This window comes from Ammospiza nelsoni, chromosome 1 (assembly GCF_027579445.1).
Source record: "Ammospiza nelsoni isolate bAmmNel1 chromosome 1, bAmmNel1.pri, whole genome shotgun sequence".
Taxonomy (NCBI): Eukaryota; Metazoa; Chordata; class Aves; order Passeriformes; family Passerellidae; genus Ammospiza; species Ammospiza nelsoni.
Window position 1 is genome coordinate 3,659,689 of NC_080633.1, and position 22,353 is coordinate 3,682,041.

Consider the following 22,353-nt stretch of genomic DNA (forward strand, 5'->3'; position numbering starts at 1 on the left):
TATATATATAAATATATATAATTATATATATAAAATATATATAATCATCAAGTTCATTTGCACTGAACTTGATGATGATTTCTGTGTAGGATCTTTTATAAAATTAAGGATGAAACAAAGGTTTCAGAGTCCTGGTTTCTTCAATAAATAAATATAAATAAGCTCCAATGGTTCATTATCATTCCCATGATGAGAATGCTGGGATGGATCATCATGTTTTCCAAAGGAAACTTGGTTACAGGGCTTTCTTTCCCTCAGTTTCCAAGAAGGATGTTGGAATACTCATCCAGGCAAAATATCCTTTAAGAGAAATCTGGACCTTTGCATTGATCTTTTGCCTTTTTGACAGGCTAATGCAATTTCCAATTTCCCTCTGTTGCAATGCTGACCTTAATTTCAGCAGTAGCAACAAAACCCTGCATCTTTTACCTCAGGAGAAAATAAGCACACAATCTTCCAGGGATATTCAGGTTTTCAGGAGGCCCCTGATCCTTATCAGTCACTTTTTGTTCCTGTCTAAACAAAAAACTATCAATACATGACCCAAACTAATAGAAACTGTAATTTGCAAATATTTCCAACAGCTTTCACTTTGGGAAGTCGGTGACTTTTATTGTCTTTTCACCCAGTTTGGGGGTTTTGTACCATTTTTCCATGTCAGCTTTTAAAGCACTTTACCAGGACTGTCTCCCCAGAAAGGACACAAAAGGATTTGGAGAATAGAGCATCACTTCCCTTCTCATTAACTCTTCTCTTGTCATCCTATTCTAATTGATCAGGGATAAATCTAAACTCAGGCACAGACTGCTTCCCAAATCCAATTAACCCCGTGTTCATTAATCCCACTGTCCACCCTTGGCATCCCTACTGCAGCACTTATGAGGCCTGGGTTTCTTACACAATCAATTAATCAATTAATTAGTTCAACAAAGTACTTGAGTGTTTCCCTGTGTTTTAAATGGGATCAGTGACAGACTGTTTCCAATTTCTTGGCATAACAGAGCTCATTGCCTGAGCACTGATTGTGTTCAACCCAGAGAAGCAACAAGGCAAAGAGTTTGGTTCTGAAGTGTGAGCAGAGGATGTAATTCCCTCTTAAACTCTCTAATACCTGATTACATTCTTTATGCTACTGGATTTTAATTAGGAAACCTGAATCCTGGTGTCAACATAGGATAGGTTTTATGGCTTTGGTAAAAATTAGGAGAATTTTCTCTGTTGTACACAGTGAACCATGTTTTGTGGTAAATGTAGCAGGGAGTGTTCTCAACTGAGCATCACTTAAACTACCTGAATTGATGGAAGATTCAGCAAGAGCTGCTCATATTTATTATTTGGATTTGTGAATGAAAGCATTTTCCAAATGTGGCGCATATGGCAACGCTCAGAAACTGTCAATTATCCTTTGTATTATTCCTTACTGCAAATCAAAGGACTGAAAATGTGCTCATTTCTGATCTGGTGATTGAGATCCATTTGGGCGTGCTTATACATTCCAGAATATTTTAGCTGTACAGTGCCAAGCAGAAAAAAACCAAAGATTTTGCTTCTGTAGATTTCCATTGCCAGGCAATATCACCTCTCTCTGGAAAGAAAAATAAGGTAAGAAAATACAAAAAAAAAACCCACAAAAAAAAAACCACACACAAAAAAACCCCAAAACAAAAACAAAAAAAAAAAAAAAAAAAAAAAAATAAAAAAACCCCACCAAAAAACCAAAACCAAACACAAAAGAACCAAACAAAGATGAGAAAATTCTCCAGCTGGGAGTGCAGATCACTGTGCTAGGGCCATCTCTAGGTTTTGCTGTGTCCTACTGAAAGGTTAACATCACAGAAAATATGGTTTTCTTCTTTTTTACCTCTTCAAATATGCCTTAGAATGCTTTAAATATGTCCTGGTTTGGAGTGGGTGATTGGAAAGGCACTGGAGAAATAGTAACATACAACAGAGAGGTCATGGAAGTGACAGCTCCTGGTAGAACTAATGATTGATTGATATCAATCACAGAAATCCATGTGGAAGATGGCAAAAAAATAATTTTTAGGAACTATCTAGAAGGAAAGGCACTGTAATCCCTAATTTACAAGATGAGAAAAGACTTAGGAATTAATAAACTTTTGTCCATTGGAGGAGAGGAATCTCCAGTGGAGAGATTTTGAGAATGATATTTTTTGTTCACAGCTTGCATCTGAAAGGAATGAAAAATTCCTTCTGATTTTGGAGGATTGGAGAGGTGAAATGAAATTTTAGAAGGAAGGGTTGCCAAGCACACAGAATTTCACTTTGAACTTTCTGCAGGATGTTGACAGCAGCTCAAAAATTACTCTTTGGTTTAATTGCAGTGAAGGTTAAAGCAGAGCAGATTAAAACCAGCAACAGCTGGTATTTTTAGCTAAATACACAGCTAATTTTTCCAAAAAGCATCCCTCCAGATGACAGCTTAGTTAGTTAAATTTTCTTTTGTAGTCTCTTTTATTTTTTTTCCCTATTTTAGTCCATATGGAAATCAGACATGCAAGTAAAGGCAGTCAGATTCCTATATGAAATTCAGAAAACAAGCAGTGACTTTCTCACCCCCAGACAAGCATTTGAGGGGGGTCAGAGAAAACATCTTCTACAAGAGCCCATTGGTTTCTATTTAATGAACCAGAAATCCATGTGATCACTTCATAAATTCACAGATAAATTTAAATATCCAAAGCCAGGTGAGACATTTCCAACCCACTATTTAAGATCAGCGCACCCCATGATTGCCCTGGGATTATGTTGTACCTTCAGCTGCTTCAGAGCACAAACTTTTTAAAAGTATAATTTAAAGTTATTTTTGCATTTGTAAAAATTATCTATGGCCATATAAAAATGTTGCTGTACTAGGAATGATTTTGCTGTTAATAAATATTAGTGTCCATGCCCAGCCTAGCTCCATAAACAGAGCAGCAGCCAGAGGACACTATAACAATCCCTAAAATGTGATTATCCATGTCTTAGAAACATTAGAGTTCTGTAATAACCCATTATTTAGGGAACCATCATGAAATGTGGCTTTTTTCATTAAACCCTCATTGAACAAATACACTTGGCTAATGAAAATTAGCAGCAATAATGGCAGAGCTGATGCTGATTCACCCAGGAGAGTGAATGGGATGTTGATAATTCCACCTTGCGGTCAGCAGTGCAATCCCAGCCACATCTGCTGAGATTTCAGGTTAAATGTTTATTTGTTTATCTAATGAATGATGAATTTTGGGTGTGTGAACAGATGCCCAAAATTCCCTCAAACCCAGCCCTACACGAGGTAACAGCTGCCACTTTTATTGGGGATCCCATGAGGAGATAAAGAAATGGGACATATGTTTCCATTAGATGGAAAATTCTTCCCTTAGGGTCGTACTGTCACCCCGCCACAGGCCAAATGGGAAGTACAGTGTGTGAGGAGATCTGTAAATCCTGGGAAAAATATTTAAAAATGTTATTTCAGCCCTTTAATTTACATAGATGAAATAAATAGAGCGATAAATAAATAACAGAGCTTATATATATAAACTTACATTATAAGTTTATATAACATATATATTATATTATATATATATAATATACATTATATAATATATAATAGAATAGAATATATATAATATATAATTGCATATAATATACATAATATATAATATTATGTATATAATTATATATTATATATATTCTATAAGTTAATAAATACATATTATATTAGGTATTATATACATTATATATTATTAGATATTACATAATGTATATAATATCTAACATTTATTTATTTATTTGCTTGTCTAAAGGCTCTATAATTTTTATTGAAAGAAATTATATTTTAATGCAAACAATTAGTATTGTTTTTATTTAAACAATTTTATGTAAATAAATTAAATATTTATTTAAATAAATAGAAGCCATGAATATAATAAATACAATAAAAATCTTGATTTTATTTAAATCTATAATATTTTGGTTAAAATAAGTATAAAATAAATATAATAAAAAAATCTAATTTTCTTATTGAAAGAATTTAATTCAAATTTTAAAAAATATTTCTATTTAAAAGTATTTTTCCATTAACAGGTAACCATTTACTTAAGACCTGGAACAGGTCAAATTGAGTTGATCTTATTTCTAAAGTGGGTCATTGGTTAGGTGACATTGGTGATGCCTGTGCCTGCACGTGCTGGAATGGATGTGTTAAAAGTGAGGATTTCAAAATTCCTGGAGCTGTGTATGACACACTGTCTCCTAAAAATGGTGCTCTGTCTGTAAGCAGATTTTGGATTCAAGGCTCTAAATGAATAATTAATTGATAAAATAAATTTTGGTAAAAAGGATCCACAGTGATGAACTTGTTCCTCAAAGGACAGTGCTAATTAAGGGATCTGCCGTGGGTGCTGGGAGCAAATGTTCCAATCTGTGTTAATTACCAGCACAGGGACAGAAGGATGCTTATGTCTATGTTTATAATGATGTTTATATCTATGTTTATGTTTACTTTTAATGACACATAAACAAAAATCATCACACACAAAAAAGTGACGGAACTTCTGCCTCTCTCCAGAAACCTTTCATTGCCAACATGGGAATTAAACCCATTTCATTTGGGTTGAACCCCAACATGGAGATCCTCACTGCTCATCTCAAGCCTATGTTCTCCTTCAGCACAAGCAGAACCTGCTCTACATTTTAATTATTTCCTAAAATTGATTCCAACTGTGTTCCCCAAGACCCAAACACAGATTTAGGTCCCCACTGAATTCAGTGAGACCCAAGGGCAGAATATTCCCCTTAGCAGCTCAAATTTGTGATATTTTCATGTTGTGCAATCTGTGAAGACTTTTTGTTCACACCTTCCCTCCCACCCTGTGCACACTCATGTATCTACACACAAATATCCTGATTTTCTGTGATTTATTTATAGCTGGAGCCCAGCTGGGGAGGTTTTTGATGTCTGAGGATCTAAGTGAGGTTTTACACTCGTGCTGGCCACGAGGCTTTACCAGGCAGAGGTGAAGAAGAACGAGAAAATACTTTACCATCTTCAGAGATGATAAATCTGAAGAGTGCAGGACACTTGACAAAGACAATTTCTCCCACACTTGCAGGTTTCCAGCATGTGATATTGTCCCACATTCCTGGGCAACCTGGGGAAGAGAAGGAGGGATAAATTAAAATATGTTAGTGGTGGAAATCCATCCCTTTCCTCACACTGTTGCTGAGCTTTGTGGTTGGTTCTCCCTTCTAAAAGTAAAAATATTCTTGTTTAGAATAACAAACAGTGTAAATTTCCCTGGGATTTTTTTTTTTATTTATAGAAATAGCAGAAAATCTTTAGTGGCATCACACAGTAATGGGCAGGCTTTACTCTCCCAGAAGATGACATTCCTTAGTCCCAATTTCACTCCAACATGCCAGAAACAACTTTTCCCTTGAGTATGAAGCCTGCTGCCATTTAGGTATCATCTTTCAGAAGTGCTGGGTTAATTAAAAAAGACAAAACCCAAAAACTTTATGGATCATATCTTTGATTAAATGCCATGAATTTCTGTTGGCTTCGATCCTTGTGAAGGTTTGGGAACTCACTCATTTTGGAATTTGTCTGAAAACTGAAAAGCAGTTTCTGCTTCATCCTGCAGCCATTTCTGTGGATATGTGAGACAAACTCAGTCTAGTAATTTTCTTAAAAAAATGTCCTTCCTCACCAAAGAACTGTCCTAACATCATTCATTATTTTTACTGCCTCCTTTGCTCTAGAGAATACAAACTCACAATGTCAAAACAGGATATTTTTGACCTCTAATGATTTCTTGCATAAGCTAAAAATAGATGCAGGTCTTTAATAACAATTCAAAGATGATGCCTCAGGTAACAAACTTTGAAGCAAAGGTCTGAGTGGTAAAAAAATCCCAATTTCCTGCTACATGAATGCAGGAAGAGGAGGTGATGGGACTATGGGTGGGAGCTGTCATCTCTTGGGATATAAGAAAAATTAATTTAAAATTTACTGTAAATACAGTAAAGGAACCCAGCTCCTGGTTCTTTCTCGTCTTTGTGCCAGAGGTGTGAAAAATTTGCTTTCAAGAATAAATCTTCCTGTAATTCTGCAAACACCATTTTTACCAGCTCACAAACCTAGAAGACTTATCTAGTGTACATAAAAACTCAGAGAAACATCTCAAATTTCCTACTAATATTAAAATGAATGAATCTCAAATAAAAATCATCTTTTACCTCAGCAGTAAAAGCAAGAAGAACCAAACCTAAACATTTCCACTGCTTCTTTGCATTTGATGTTGAGAATTGAGCAAATAATCCTATCAACTGAAAAAGAGCCTCCAGCTCCATGATTTTCTACGAGGTTTTCTGTCAAAATTCTCTCCCTTTGACTGCGTGCCAAGGGAAATAAAACCTTGAGGAAAAGCAGATAATACTTCCAAGTATTTCTGCCTGGCACGGGTCCAGTGTAACGAGATGTGGGTGATGAGCTCGTCAAAGCTGTGTGGGCTCCCCCAGCTCTGGTGATTCAGCAGCTCCCCATCAGGGATGTTCTCAGCACTGGATTTGGTGTCTTTTTCTTTTTCCCCATCAGCTTCAGTGGTAGCAAATCCACTCCTATTTTTTTTTTTTTTTAATTTTTTCCAGTCCTATGTTTTATTTTTCTCACAAAAATAGAAGGCTGAGAGTACCACGTGTGGTGAGTAGAGCAGACCTGAGTAAGTTGGTGGTCTAAAAAATTAGGTCAGTATCAAACAACGTTGTTGTGATGTTCAACATCTTAATAAGAAGACCCACCAAAATATAAAATTGTGGCAAAAATGCTCATTAAATCATCACAGGAGCTGGAAAAAAAATAAAGGAATCCTTTACATTTGCTCCTCTACCTCTCTGTCCCCACTCCTATCCCAGATTGTTTCATTTGCCAGATGAGGATCTCTCCCCATGAGTGCTATAATTCAGTAGAATATTTCTAAAATTCTCAGAACCTGGGATTTGAAAGGTTTGGACTCTCTCAGCCCATGGTGGGGACATTGGGGTGTCCTGTGCAAGAATTTTGACTCAGTGATCCTTGTGGGTTCCTTCCAGCTCAGGATATTCTGATTGTATAATGTTGTGATACTGTTTATGTACTAAGGATGGTAATCACGACCACGTTGAGTGCTGTTAGATTTTATCATCTTTGATAGCTCGTGTGTGTCCATGCAGCAGGAAATGCATTTTCCACGTAAATCTGAGGATATGCAGCGACAGGTTTATGGCTCAGTGATGTGTGGCACTATGTACAAAAGGAAATTATGTGTGAACATTCACGTTAATGAGACATTTGCTTACAAGGGATGCTGGAGATAATCAGTGGTTAATGAGATCTTTGGAGAAACACCTGTTGGTCTTGCTTGAATTAACTGTGTTGAATAGGAATAGGAAAACTTTCTCATTTCTTATTATTATTTCAACATAGATATCTTCCAATATTATCCAGCAATGGATAATGCAAACCAGAGAAATGCAAGAATATCCTCAGGCTGCAGAATAGGAACATCCAGAGTATAAATATCCCATGGCAGTGTGGATGAAATTCAGTTGTAGCAGGTGGCTGATTTTTTGTGGCAATTCCATGCAGAGATTAAAACCAGCCCCATTTAAAAAGAAATTACAAGCTCATTGTGTTAGAAAACACTGATGTGCTGACATTGGGAGAGAGGGGAGAGAGAAGCAGCAAGTCAAGAAATTTACCCTAAAATAGGGGAGAGATGGAGGTTGCAAAGGATTCCCCATCAATAAGAACATTGTCCAATCCTGCTTGAAAACTTGAAACAAATAATTTAAAAGAGCAAAGAAAAGGATGACAACAAAAAAATAAATAAAAATTAAATGGAACAAAGGGCAGCGTGCACAATCTCCCTGCATTTGTAAACCATGCTGCAGCCAGCAATTCCTGCTGCGTGAAATCTGCCCACGGAAATCAAAGTGACTTGAGTGTGAAACTGCCCAGCAGGGCCCCCTCTGGCACTGATGGGGTCTCCCCACTGCCCAGTGACGTAGGGATGCCCAAAAAGGCTTGGAAAGAGGTGGCTCACACACTCCAACTGAAGCTGGATAAATTTGCCTAATTTTTAGCATCTTAGGAAATCAGTAATAACAAGGAATAGTTTTAAGGAATAGGATTTCACATGGGAGGGGATGAAAAAAGAATTGCAGGTAGAGGTCCTGGAATCAAAAGAATCACAGATTTAGAGATGCATTAAGGCTGGAAAAGCCCTCTCAGAACATGAAACCAGCACTGCCAATTCCACCACGAAACCCTGTCCCCAAGTGCCACATCCACATGTTTTTAAAACACTTTCAGGGATGGTGATTCCACTACTTCCCTGTTCAGCCTGTTCCAATGCTGGACCACCTTTCCAGTGAAGAAATTTTCCCCAATATCCAATCTAATCCTCCCCTGGCACAAGCTAAGGCTGTCTCCAGAAAGCCTTCTCTATCAAAATTATTATTTTGACATTTTTTCTTATCTCCAGCACCCCTTTTTCAAAAATGGGGGGGCTGCACAAAGGAGTAATAGCGCAATGGGCAGTGGAATTTATGGATTCATACATAGACAGGAGGATTCATAATAGACAAGAATTTGCATAAAATTTGTTCCCCTTGGCAAATCAAGAAAAAAATGTAATTACATAAATGTTAGACTTCTGTATTTTTCATGTAGGGAAATAAAGGCCTGAGATGAAAATCCAACCTTTTGGCTTACAGCATTCAGTTTGATTTTCAGTTCCTCTCCTCATTTATTGGTTTAAAATATCACCTTCAAGGTCGTATTACCTTCAGGAGAGTAATATCAAAGGAAAGGTAATGTAACAAAGCAGCATATTAAACTGAATTATGTGGTGCACAATAACTTCTAAAGGGCACACTACATATAAAGCCTTGCAGAGAGAGGGGAATATGAGATAGGAGCTCTCTGTTCCTTCATAAATCTGGGTAAATACCAAAATAAATAAGGGCTTGAGCGTGGCCTGGGTATGGGGATATGATTTCCAAAAGTAATTGACATTTCAAAGTGCAGGTGTCATTGAGGAGCTCCTGTCACAGAAATGTTGTTCCTGGGGGTGTTTGGAGTTGGGCACCAACCCTGGAGCTCTTTGAGACCCAGCACTGAGCACTCCCAGCCCAGAGAGACAAAAGCAGGGTGGGCAGCAGGACAAGGGAGGGGATTCTGCAGCTCTGCTCTGCTCTGTGAGATCCCACCTCCAGCACAGAAAGATGTGGAGCTGCTGGAGTGAACCCAGAGCAGGCCACAGAGACACTCCAGGGCTGGAGGTGCTCACCTGGAGAGGAGAAGCTGCAGGCAGAGCTCAGAGCCCCTGCCAGGGCCTAAAGGGGCTCCAGGAGAGCTGGAGAGGGACTGGGGACAAGGATGGAGGGACAGGACACAGGGAATGGCTCCCAGTGCCAGAGGGCAGGGATGGATAAGGTGTTAGACATTCTTTACTGTGGGACCCTGGAAGATGTTCCCAGAGAAGCTGTGGCTGTCCCTGGATCCCTGGAAGTGTCCAAGGCCAGGCTGGATGGGGCTTGGAACAGCCTGGGACAGTGGAAGGTGTCCCTGCCCATGGCAGGGGGTGGGATAAGATGAACTTTAAGTTCCCTTCCAACCCAAACCATTCTGGGGTTCTCGGATTCTTTAGTTTCATTTGAAAGTCTAGACCACAACAGAGCAGAAATGTAACATCAACTGGAATTTCAGAAAAAAATATAAGAAAGAGAAAGTTTTTTTTTCCCTTCCCAGTTCTGCTCCTGATAAATTTTGGAATTATGAGAACCAAGTCTGTTCTTTCATCTGGCCGTTATTACACCAGGAAGTATTTTTTCTATCCAGGTAATGCTGTTTCTGACCAGAGAAGCACCTTGTGCTCTCTAACCTGGTATTCATTCACCTCATCAGCATAAAAGCTTTATGTGTTCCTCTAAGGGAAGTTCTGCATTTCTTTTACAGTGCACAAAGTAAAAACAAAACAAACAGACAACTGTGGAGGGCACTGATAGAAAGTTTCTAATTATCACAGAACCACAGAATCATGGGATGGCTTGGATTGGGAGGGACCTTCAAGATCATCTCATTCCATCCCTGCCAGGGACACCTTCCACTGTCCCAGTAATGCCTTGTGCAGGCTGACCTACAGCAGAGGCTGGACAGAGCTAAAGAATAAAGCAGGGATTTATTTAAAGGATCTCCTCCATGGATGCACCTTGGGCAGCACCAGAGCCCAGCCAGGGCTGCACCCAAGATGAACCAAAATGGCCCCAAAATGCACGAGCGCTGCCGGGGTCTCTCCCTGGGATCAGTTCTGCTCCATTTGCACCTTGCAGTTCATTGTCCCATTGCAGCTTTAGCCCAGGCAGTCCCACCCTGCTTGTTTTTCTCTCTCCAGCCCACGGGGTTTGTGCTCTGGGGCTGAGATTTGGGTCATTTGTCCTTGGTGCCCAGCTGGAGCAGGAATTGTTTTGTCTCCCTGCTCTGTGCACAGAGCTCACCATGCCCTGATGTGAAGCCCAGACCCACACACTAAAGCAACACAGAATCTGAAAATATAAAAGCCAAAACCTGAGGCATCACTCCAAGCCCCGTCCAACCTGGCCTTGAACACTTCCAGAGATGGACACCCACCACTTCTCTGGGCAACCTGTTCTAAAATAAATTTTTATTAGAAAAGGCAATAAGAGAAAGCCTAATTTTAAGTTCAAACCAACTGAAATCAGGGGAATTCCAATGGTATAGTCCAAGTTTCTCTGCCAGAGTAGTATGTGAAGAACAATAAACTTTGATCCAACTCGCCAGCACTTGACCCACCTCAATATTTTCCATCAGCTGTCCTTAGTATAAAGTTACTCAGAACTGTATTATGATTATTTAGAATCCATTCTTTATGTCATGAGACTTATAAACCAGCAAAGCAATTTCTACTGGTGCAGCATTATCAGTAAAGTGACTTGTTTTATGGGATGACATTCTCAGAGATCCAAGTGCAGCACTGTTTGCAGAGAACTTTTAAAATATCACCTCAATTAATAAAAGAGAACATTAGAAAAGATTACTTGAGATATTTCACTTCTAATGCACTGTGTTAGTAATAGATTATATTGAAACTAAATGGGAAAACACTTAAAACACTGAGGCTTTTGATTGGAATACTGGATTTTATAGCACATTATTTTCATAAAATTAATATTATTGATAAATATTATTTTCTATTTTGAAATATACTGATTTATATTTTTTAAAATATAAAATTAAAAACTATAATTTTATATTTAAAAATACTATTATAAAATACTACTTTGATAAATTCAACATATATTTTAATTATAAACACACATTTATTGTACATTAATATCCTAATTATATTATAAATATTTATATTATTATTTATCAATTCATTTATATATTATAAATATTGTGAAATGTTTTACAAAATATATCATACTTGATATATGAAATATGGTGTGTTTTATAACTTTTTTATGTTTTTGTTGTATTTTGTATGTTGTATTTTATAACTTGAAGATTTTATACATGGCAAAGATCAGCTTTTAAATGACAGGAGCTGTGATTTACAATCAGAGAAGTGTGAATTCTTTTTCTGTTTCTAAAGCTGTTTAGTTCTTTTCAGTCACAGGATATTTATTCCTAAGGTCACACTTATTGCTCCTCTTGTATTGATACCTGCCAAGAAAACCTCATCCAAGAAAATCTCCAGAATCTTTTAAGTGCTTCCAGCCAACTGGCCTTAGGTGAGCCTTGAAGAGTTTTAAAGGAGAACTTCAATTTGGCAAAATCTCTGGAACATTTCTTTGTCTAATTAGGCAGCAGAGTAAAAAGCCAATAAGCTGTGAAATCAAGCAGAGTTGTTGTTTTTCTTAAACCTGCTTTAAATATAATAAAAAGGATTGGCTGGTCCTCTCTGAGAAAGTCCCCGCTTGACTGTTTGGGAGGCAGGGAGACTCTGTGAAATTACTGAAAAAAATCAGGAGGTTTTTTTCTTTTCCCATCACTGCTGGAGGACAGGAGGACGCTTTCAGGCTGCCAGAAGCCGAGGCAGTGCCAGGCTCAGCAGCTGCAGAAAATCCATCCTTGCTCAGGACATGGCATGTGGGAGAGCACGGGGAGCTGCTGGACCACCCGGTCCCCTCCTGTTCTCAGCTTCTTTTCTGCCTCTGCCAAGGCTGGGATTGAAGGCACTTGAGATGATATTTCACATTCAGGCTTAAATATTTATTACTTTTTATCTATGTATTTTATCTATATTACAAGTTGTGAGTTAACAGAATTCACAGAATTCCCAGAATGACCAGGTTGGGAGAGACCTTCAAGACCATCGAGTCCAACCCAGCCCCAACAGCTCAACCAAACCCTGGCACCCAGTGCCACATCCAGGCTTTGTTAAACACACCCAGGGATGGGGACTGCACCACCTCCCCGGGCAGCCATTCCAGAACTTTATCACTCTTTCTGTAAAAAACTTTTTCCTGCTATCCAACCTGTATTTCCCTTGGTGCAGCTTGAGCTCTACAGCATTCTACTAACAAGCTAAAAATGATTCACTATCTTTCTATATGAGGTCTTTTAAGGCTAAACTATCCAATTCAGAAATGACACCTAAATTATTTTCACTTTTAACCCAATAACCAATCACTCAAAGTCCTCAATTGGAACTTTTCTGTGCAATTACACAAAACCACCCAAACCCATGGAGAAGAAGGTGAAGAAGAAGGACCAACCTCCACTCCAAAACCTCCATCCTGCTTTATATCCATTACTCTATTCTAAACCCTTAAACTCTGAGTTTCCCACCCTGTGATATCACACACTTCTATCCAAACTCCACACCCACATTCCCAGTTCTGTCATTCCATTTTGGAAGCTTCTCCATGGCCTCAGGTCAAATGCAGTTCTCTCTGAAGGATCTGTGCCATTCAGCACAGAAAATCTGAAATTCTCAGCAGCCAGGGTTCCAACAGCTCTCCTCCCTTATTTTTGGGGAGAGCCAGAACATCATCATTCTCCCCCAGCACCAGTTCTGACTCACTTCCCTCCCTTCTAAGGGGAAGGAGACAGCATCCTGCACTTTTCCAGCTCAGTCTTTCATTAATTCTCCAGCCTGAGACAGATGGGGAGAGGGAGCAGCTCCATACATCACACTGCCACAAATTTTAATCCTTACATGGCTCAGAGTAATTTCTGGGAAAAGCATCATAAAAAGCCCTGCCTGAAGGTTGCACAGTCAAGGCAGAGTTTGAGGAGGAAATGGGTTAATAATCATAAAAAAGTGTTGCTCTTCCACAAAAACCTCATCTTTCCTTGGTCACATCCTATGGCCACAACCTGGCCATAAAAAGGATTGAGCAAGGACAGCAGGGTGGAGCACTGTCAACTATTAATTAATAGTTTAATTAATATTATCTAAGCATTCAACTGGTTGTGGTGTTGAAGTAGCTGGATAGGAATAAATACATACCTATAAAATATTACACATATTTATTATATTTTTCCCACAAGTATTAATGTGCCTCACAGTGAACCTGGCTTTCAGCTAAGGCTAAAAAGGTAAAAAATCTTCCCAACCTGGAGAGCTGAACAGTCCATTGACAGTTTTGCCACCCTTGGAGTGATGTTTGGCCCCTTATGAGATTTATGGGCCTCTGAAGAAGACATCTGGAAAGATCTCTGGGATAAACAGTTGCCATGGAGACAGAGAAAGTAGAAATTCTTTCAGACTGTCTTTTTGGTAATTTGGAGTCTGCATTCCTTTGAAAATGGAGACAGGATTTAATGGCATGGAGGGAGATGAGGAGAAAATTGAACAGCAGGTCTCTTGAGCCTTGAGCCTTTATTATTCACAATAATAAATTCACAGCTCCAAATCTTTTCTGTCTCAAAAGAAAAGAATGATAACATCTTTCTTTGATTTGTTCATTTCTAACTAATCCCACAACAGCACTGGAGTGGGACTAAAATGGGACACAAACCTTGAACAGTCTCTGAGTCTGAGTCTTAAAAAAATCCCAACACAGGGGAGCAGGTTTTTCAATGGGAATTATTCAGGCAAAGCCTGTGGTTAATAATTGCCCAGTCAATAACATTTGTCAGGAATTTTGACTTGTTTCTAAAAGGATAAACAGACCAAAGAAAACAGGCAAGCAATAAACAACTGAAAAGAGCAACTGACCTCAAGTCTATATGATTGATAATTTCAGAAATTAAATTAAATTGTGGTACAATTTAAGATCCCTCAAAAGGAATTAACAAATTATTACTTTTTTTGTTTCAGGGTAGCTCTGGGTGCTAAAAAGATTTTCTGCACTTTTTTAAAGCTGGAAAACAAAACCAAACAAACCACAACAAATGGTGACACTGAAATCTAAATGGCTCTCCAAAGCCAGCATTGTAAAATCAAGCTGCCCCTTCATGTTCTGACTCCTGCTCCCCATCTTCTTGCTTTTCTGGTGTTTATAAATAGAATTTTCTCAGTGGAAAATGTAGAAGATAACTTCTAACTGATTTTGGGCCAAATCCACTCCTGATGTCAGCAGAGTGACGCCAGTGGGGACACCCCTGAGAGAAATTCGTTCCTTGTTTACTCCTTCAAGCCCTCAGAGGATGAGAAACAACTGAATTAAAGAACTTAATTTCTTCCAGCGTGCAAATTCCATAATCTGTCCTGGAAATTGTTCTAGTGGTGAGTCAAACAACTCCTCGTTAGAGCTCGTGGGACCTCATGGTCTAGTGGAGGAAACAAAGGAAATAAATCCATTATCAACAGCCAGTCCAGGCCCTGTTAAGGGGATGTGCTGCATTTCATGCTCCTGAGCAGGAACAAATTTTAACACCGAGTTTAACAAAGCCTCTCTCCTCTTCCATATTGGACTTCTCTGAGTGCCCACAACGTATTCAGAGAGTGAAAAAAAAAAAATAACACTGCAAATTCAGTGTGATACAGCCTCATTGGAAACGGTATGAACAGCATAGAAGATTGTCGCAGACATCTTTTCATTAAAAATCCTTCCTTAGGATTTTTCCTTCTGAGGAGCTGAGAGGCCTCAGGAACAAAATGTGAACAATGATTATCTGCTGCTGTGGGATGCAACAGGTGCATCTGGGATTGGTCTCGTGTGGATGTTTGCAATTAACGGCCAATCACAGCAGAGCTGGCTCCCTCTCTGTCCAAGCCACAGACTTTTTGTTATTCATTCTTTTCTATTCTTAGCCAGCCTTCTGATGAGATGTCGCAGACATTTCTCCACAGAAATCCTTTCTTTCGGATTTCTGTGTCTTCGGGAGGCCAGAGGGCTCCGAAGACAAGGTAAACAATTATTATCAGCTGCTGTGGAATGCAACAGGGGCACCTATTTTGATTGGTGATTGGTTCATGTTTTATGTTTATAATTAAGGGACAATCACCAGTGCAAGCCAAGAGACTGAGTCCTTGGCCACAGCTTTGTTGTGGATTCTTTTCTATCTCTTCTTAGCTAGCCTAGCTGCTCTGCAAACCTCTCTCTATATTCTATTAGTATAACTATAATGTATTATATCATATATTAATAAATCAAGCCTTCTGATTCAAGAAACAAGATTCACCGTCTCTCTCTCACCAGCTGCGCCCACTCAGGCGCAGTAATAATGAGAACTTTTTCTTCTATTCTTTTAGTATAGTTTTAACGTAATATATGTCATAAAATAATAAATCAGCCTTCTGGAATGTGGAGTCAACATCCTCGTCTCTTACCTCATCTGAAAACTCCTGTGAACACGGTCACAGAAGATGTCAGAGGTATTTCTGATATTTAGGTACAGGGAACACATTAGGGGGAAAATGCCCCGAAAAACAAAAGAAGACCCAAAGTTACAGTTGTGTTAATGCAAAACCTGAATAAATAGAGACAAGATGATTCCTCTTTGCTTGTCTTTGGACCAGAAGGAGTGTGATGGGTCTGGCTTTCTATGTCTAAAGGCTGGCAGGATACAGGAAGAAATGGGAAGTGGCTGCCAAGAGGACTTGACAATTTATGGTGAATTTACAGGAGCAGTAACACCAAAAACATACAGAGATATCGACCAAATCTTCAACAGTGCTGGGTTAGTCACTAACTCCATAAAAGGAACTCACTATCTGCATTGAAGGAAGAAGTATTTTGGAAAGAATGTGGATTTTAACAGTATTTGTGAAAAAAAAAAGTCTGCACATCCTCAATTTTGTACAGCTTACTCCTGTAAATAAATAAAGAGTTGATTCCAAAAGAGCTCATAAGTTTCTCCATGTCTAAAACTGCTATAATTCAGGGATTAATTGGTTCAGAAAATTTAGAGATGGGTTAAAACAGAAATATGAAAATTAGGTAAGTATATTATTGTTTCTTTTCTCCCTCCTCCTATTAGAAAGAGTTAAAGACAGGTAGGAAGGAAATTGTTCTCTATTCTTTCTCACAAATATGTGTGGGCAGGTAATTACCCTGCCATATGAAGTAATAAATAACTATGAAAATTTGCATACATCTGATCAACATTTTTTAATTGGAATATGGAATCATTATGGAAAAATGGAAAATAATTCTCAAGGGACCTGGGGAGTTCACAGAGATCCTTCCTTGCACCCAGGCCAAAAAAACCCCCATAACTGAATTATCTAAAAAGAATCTGGGGAGTTCTCATTGTCTGTGACATTTTTATTAGCTGGACTAAGCATGAAAAAAAAAAGTATGACAGGGTACAATTCTGTGTGCTTAAGTTGCAAAGACCCAGAAACTTCTCCACGTTTCAATCACTTGGGAATTTTTGACTTGCAGGGATGGCAATAACTTCAGCGTCATATATAAAGGCAAGAATAAATTTCTTCCTGATATTCTATGAATCTGATTCTGTGTTATTTAGCAGATTTACAATTAAATCCTGATGTAAACTTCAGTTAAATATAAGTTTTTATAGCTGTAGGTGTGTATTTATGCAGGTATAGAGTATGGGTTTATATTTATATCTATCTTCAGATAGATTACTTTGTCCACAGTCTATTTTACACACAGGTGGAAGAAAAATTAGAAAGCACACAAAAGCCACTCAGTTTATAACCCAAGTGAGAAATCTCATCCATGTGAGCATGAATGCTCATCTGCTGTAGCCACACCACTGGAAAATCTCTTTATCAGTTCTCAATCCAGTGGAATAATGGGAAACAAATCAGCAATTCTGATCTGTCCTTCATGAAGATAATTATGAAATGGTCTTGCTGACTGGGAGCACTCTGTTTAATTTTGTTCAGGATTATTCAGTTGTGATAACACTGGTTCTGCTGTGGGCAATTTGCAGGTTAGCAGAGAAGGGGTGGAATTCCATTAGTCACTATTTTTTATGGCCAAAAACCTGGAACAGACTCAAGTCCTTTCCTGTCTGGGATTGAGGCACGCTCTTAAAATACGCCCAACAACCCTTCAGAGCATTTTATTAATTGTTTGTGTTCATTATTCCAATTTGGCTTCACTCTTGCCATATGGCTTGGGCATACTCATTACACACTCCAATAATTGCTTTTTCTCCTCTAAAGCATTTCCTTGTGCATTGACTTCTGTGTCCAGTGATTTTTTCCTGGTCACCCAGTGATGGATCCTCCCAGCCTTGCCTCTTGTTCGGGTTGTGATTTGCACTTGTGTTGTTTCACTCTTGCTCCCTTCGATTTGTTTTGCTGCAAAAGGACACAAACCAATCGATTCCAGCAGCTGTGGGAGCAGGAAATGTATGGCTTGATTACCAAAAGTGCAAGCTGCCATGGAAGCCTGAAATGGCTTTTAGGATAATCAGGAAGGCAAGGAAAAGGATCAATAACGAAAGCATCTGCAGGTGCCTGTCCTCAACACTCAACTCTTGAAGGGTGAAAATGACGTTGTTCAACCGATGTCCAACTATTTGTGTAGGGTTCCCATTTGGTTTACCAAAAAAAAACCAACCAGAAAAACCTCAAAACAAACAAATAAACAAACAAATAAACAAAAACAAAACAACCCAACCAACAGCGTCAACAACAAAAACTAAAAAAAAGCCAAGCAAAAAAAACCCATAGAAAACCAAATGAAGCCAACCAAAACCCAATAAACCAAAACAACGCCCTCAAAATAACAAAACCTAAAAACCCCAAACAACCAAACAAAAAACCCCAAACAACTCAACAACCATAACACAACCAGAAAAACAAAATAATCTCTAAGAACACTGAAAATAAGAGGAATTCCAGGACTGGGAAGTGCAGTAGGCAGCTCAGCTCTCTGAGATTATGGATACATCTTCAGCTTGCTTATTAAGGCACCTTAATTTAAGATTTTTAATATGCAAACTGGATGCAAATCTCTGTATCTATCAACTCTACAAGGAGTCTTGGGAGACTCACCAGCTAATTTAGCCAATAATTTAGATGTCTAGCATTCAGTGATGCAATTTTTCCCCAAGGGGGGCATTTTTCCCCTAAATACAGAGCCCAGCACAGGTCTCTTCACTGAAACACACACCAAAAAAAAAATGTTTGTTGGGATTCAGTAGGAGCTGAGATGGGATTGAAAGCAGGAGAATTCCACCTGTTGTTGCTGACAGCAGAACCCTTCCACTGCCAGCTGGGGATTGACTGCTCTCATTTTGTTAAAAAATGTGTTTACTTAAGGAATCATCAAAATTTTAAAGGTGTGACTTGTCAAAAGATCTTTTTAAAAAACAAGCTGATCATAGCTATAAATATTTTATTAGCTGGGAAGTGAGGCTTTTTGGGTATTTACACATGGCTTGAGGCTCAAAAATATTCAAGCTAAAACTAAAAATGCCTCTAAACTCCATGTTTACAATGTTGTGCAAGAGACAGGTAATTGCTTTCATTCATCTGTAAATAATTTATAAGACATGATACATTCATTGAGCTGTCAAAATCGTGAGCCTTCATGGCAAATGGGAGCAAAATTCACAAAGGGAAAAAAGGAGGAGAGAACATTTATTTTAACAGATTAATTTGAAGTCTTGTTGGCAAGTTTTCTAATTTCTATTCCTTTCCAACTATTTTGCAGGAATAATGGTTATACCGGGGAGAAAATGGACTTCGACATTCAACATTCCTGTTGATAGGAAATGAAGGGAAATCACGTGACACATCAATAGGGCAGAAAGTCTTCTATCTTATTTCTGAAGTATCTTAAATTAATATATTTTCTTAAAATAATTAAAAAACATAGGCTGGTCAAATCAAATTTTTTCCTCTTTTTTTTTTTTTTTTTTAAATTTTTGTTTTTTCATAGGAGAGCCTACACATCCACTTTAGACAAATATTCTGCTTTCAGCCAGCTAAAGTGAGATTAATTTCACCTTTAAACCCAAGAATGACATTGCTGAAGAATTCCTGCACCACAGAATAACTTGTTTCTGTGGTGGAACACATATTAGAAAATGAAATCTCAAGCTGGGAAGCAGAACAGCACAGGCCAGGTTAATTTTTTTTCTTGCACAGAATGCAAAATTCTCCTCTTTTGAAGGAAATATTGATACATATTAAGGTTTATGACCCCCAAAACAAAATAAGAGTTCTTTTTTCCCTTATTTCTCTTACAAAGGACAGGAAAAATCACACGACAGAGTTTTCCCTTTGTGCTTCCCTGTTCCCTCCTTTTCTTCTGAGGAATTTGGGGAAGGAATTGCACATTTTTCATTCCCTGCCTTTTCTCAAGGAACAAATTACCAGGTCCACTCTGAGCCAGCAGTGCTGGATAGCAGCTCATGGGCAAACCAAGGATCTCCCTTCCCCACCCTCATCCTCCTTTGCACAAAAACTACAAAAAAATGCAACGAAGACTGGACCTGCAGTCCCTCCTCCCTTGTTCTTTCACTGGTGGAAAAGGCCAAGAACTTTGTGAAAAAAAAAAATAAATAAATAAAGCTTATTAAGAGCTCAGGGAGTTGAAATTTACTGAACAATTTGGATTGGAAAGAACCTTAAGGACCATTTAACTCCAAATCCCCTGCCATGGGCACAGAATATGTGAATGTGACTTTGTGCAGCTGCTTTTGAGGGTAAATAGGGCTGAAATATCTCATTTTTGCCAGGCTGAGATAAGTACATACAAAGATTTTCCTCCCACTTAGCAGACAGAGCAGTTAAAAACTTGTTACAGCACTGTAACTTGCTCGTCCATCTGAAGATGATTTAACTTACTGGGCTTCAGTTTTATTTTGCTGAGGAAAAATCAATATGCAAAGCCTGTCAGGAGCCCAAATTATTACACTTACTCAGCTGCATGTATTATTGAGTAGGCAGTTCCCTGTAATGAAGTTCTTGGCTTAAGTTTGTGAGGTATATTAAGAAGTAGTGGATGTAGCACAGAAGAAGCTGCAACAAGAAATGAAATTGTACAGTCGGGCAGTTTTAAGCACTGGCCACCTCTGTGAGAATGTCAGTGTGTGGTGAAATCTTGTAAGAAAAAAAAAAAACATTTCATGGTAAGAACAGGCTAAGAAGATTCTCTTGAGTCTTTGGTCTAACAATATTTCATTCACAGCTAGAATTTTCCAAGTGATCCTACAGTACAGGCAGAAAGAGAAGGAAGTGATTTTAAATAAAAAGTCAGAAACACAAATGCTGGTGAAGAGGTGATTCTTAAGTGGGCACAGAAAAATCTTCCAATCAAAGTTATCAAAAGAAAGCCTCGAAATTATCAACGGAACGCCATGGGAATTTCTTCTAGCCCATTTTTACTCCCATCCATTTGCTGTGCTCCCAGCAGTGGTCTAAGTACAGACACCCATTTCCATGAACAGAGGAAGCAGCACCTGGCAAATGTGCTTTCCAAAGTGGCATTTAATGGACCATTGCCAACCTCTGCATTTGAATGACCCTTGATGTTTTTGTGGGGGTAGATTGATGCCTCAAGTTGTCACAGACATCTTTTATGAAAAATTCTTTCCTTGGGATTTTTCCTCCTGAGAAGCTGAGAGGCCTCAGGAACAAAATGTAAATATTGATTATTTGCTGCTGTGGAATGCAACAGGTGCATCTGGGATTGGTCTCATGTTGGATGTTTCTAATTAATGGTCAATCACAGCCCAGCTGGCTCAGACAAAGAGCCGAGCCACAAACCTTTGTTATCATTCTTTGCCATTCTATTCTTAGCCAGCCTTCTGAGGAAATCCTTTCTTCTATTCTTTTAGTATAGTTTTAATGTAATATTTATCATAAAATAATAAATCAGCCTTCTGAAATGAGGAGTCAGATCCTCATCTCTTCCCTCATCCTTGGACCCCTGTGAACACGGTCACATCAAGTTTCAGCTTTTGCATTTTCCAGATTCTGTACTGCCTTAGGGTGTGACTCTGAACTTCACATAAAGTGTTAGCAAGTTCTCTTCAGTTCAGTCACACAAAACACTCCTTTTCCAGCCCCAGAACCAAGGACACCACTGCAGCTTCAGGCCCAAAAAGTACAAACAACAGCAAATTGAGGAGAGCAATCTGGGAGGGTGGGACTGCATAACCTGGAGCTGTAACTGGACAATTAACCCCAATATGGAAATGGAACAAAACTTATAAAAGTGTGAAAACTCATGACTCAGAGTCCATCTTGGGTCCATCTTGGGTCCATCTTAGATAGAGCCACAGCCAGGCTCTTGTGCTGCCCGAAGTGTATCCTTTGAAAGCCTTTTAATAAATCCCTACTTTATTCCTTTAACTCTGTCCAGCCTCTGTTCCAGGTCAGCCTCTTCAGGCATCAGATATGAACAGGCAGCTCTGGAGAACATTGTCCTCCCTGGAAAGCAGATGTTCAAAATGCACCCCATGAGCCACTCCCCCAAAAAGCAGCTTTTGTCCTTGGACTGGGGAGGCAGCTTTGGGGCAACAGCCAAGCTGGAAACACCTAAGGCGCAGAAACTTCAATTTCTGTGAGGAAAATCACAGAATGCCAGAATATCCTGAGTTAGAAGGGATTATGGGGTCCAGCTGCTGGCCCTGCAAACCAGAGTCACACACTGAGTCTCTGCTGCAGTGACTCTGCCCCTGCCTGTGCTCCTGCCCAGCACAAGGTCAGAGGAGCTGAGATCCTGATTGTCATCACCAGAAACAGGGAACATCATCACAAATGATCAGCCCTTGCAGGGCACAGTGGGAACGGGCAGATGTTACAGATTTACCATCACATCAGGGGGATAAGTGTGCCCTTAACACAGCCCAGAGCCCTAATTTCTAATTTCAGTCCTGATTTCAGCCTGTATTGGTAGATCCTGTTATACTCACTGGCCATATTTAATGAATTAATTAGCTGCAGAAGCCCACAG

General features: G+C 38.9%; 1 protein-coding gene across 3 annotated transcripts in view; it reads right to left on the reverse strand.

Annotated features, from left to right (window-relative positions):
* The window catches only part of ADCYAP1R1 (ADCYAP receptor type I), a 150,548-nt gene that overhangs the window by 55,025 nt on the left and 73,170 nt on the right, over positions 1-22,353 (reverse strand). For all 3 annotated transcript variants that reach the window (XM_059475740.1, XM_059475733.1, XM_059475748.1), the window contains exon 4: positions 5,052-5,159. In XM_059475740.1, coding sequence (XP_059331723.1) covers positions 5,052-5,159 — 108 coding nt within the window. The remainder of the gene's footprint in view (positions 1-5,051; positions 5,160-22,353) is intronic.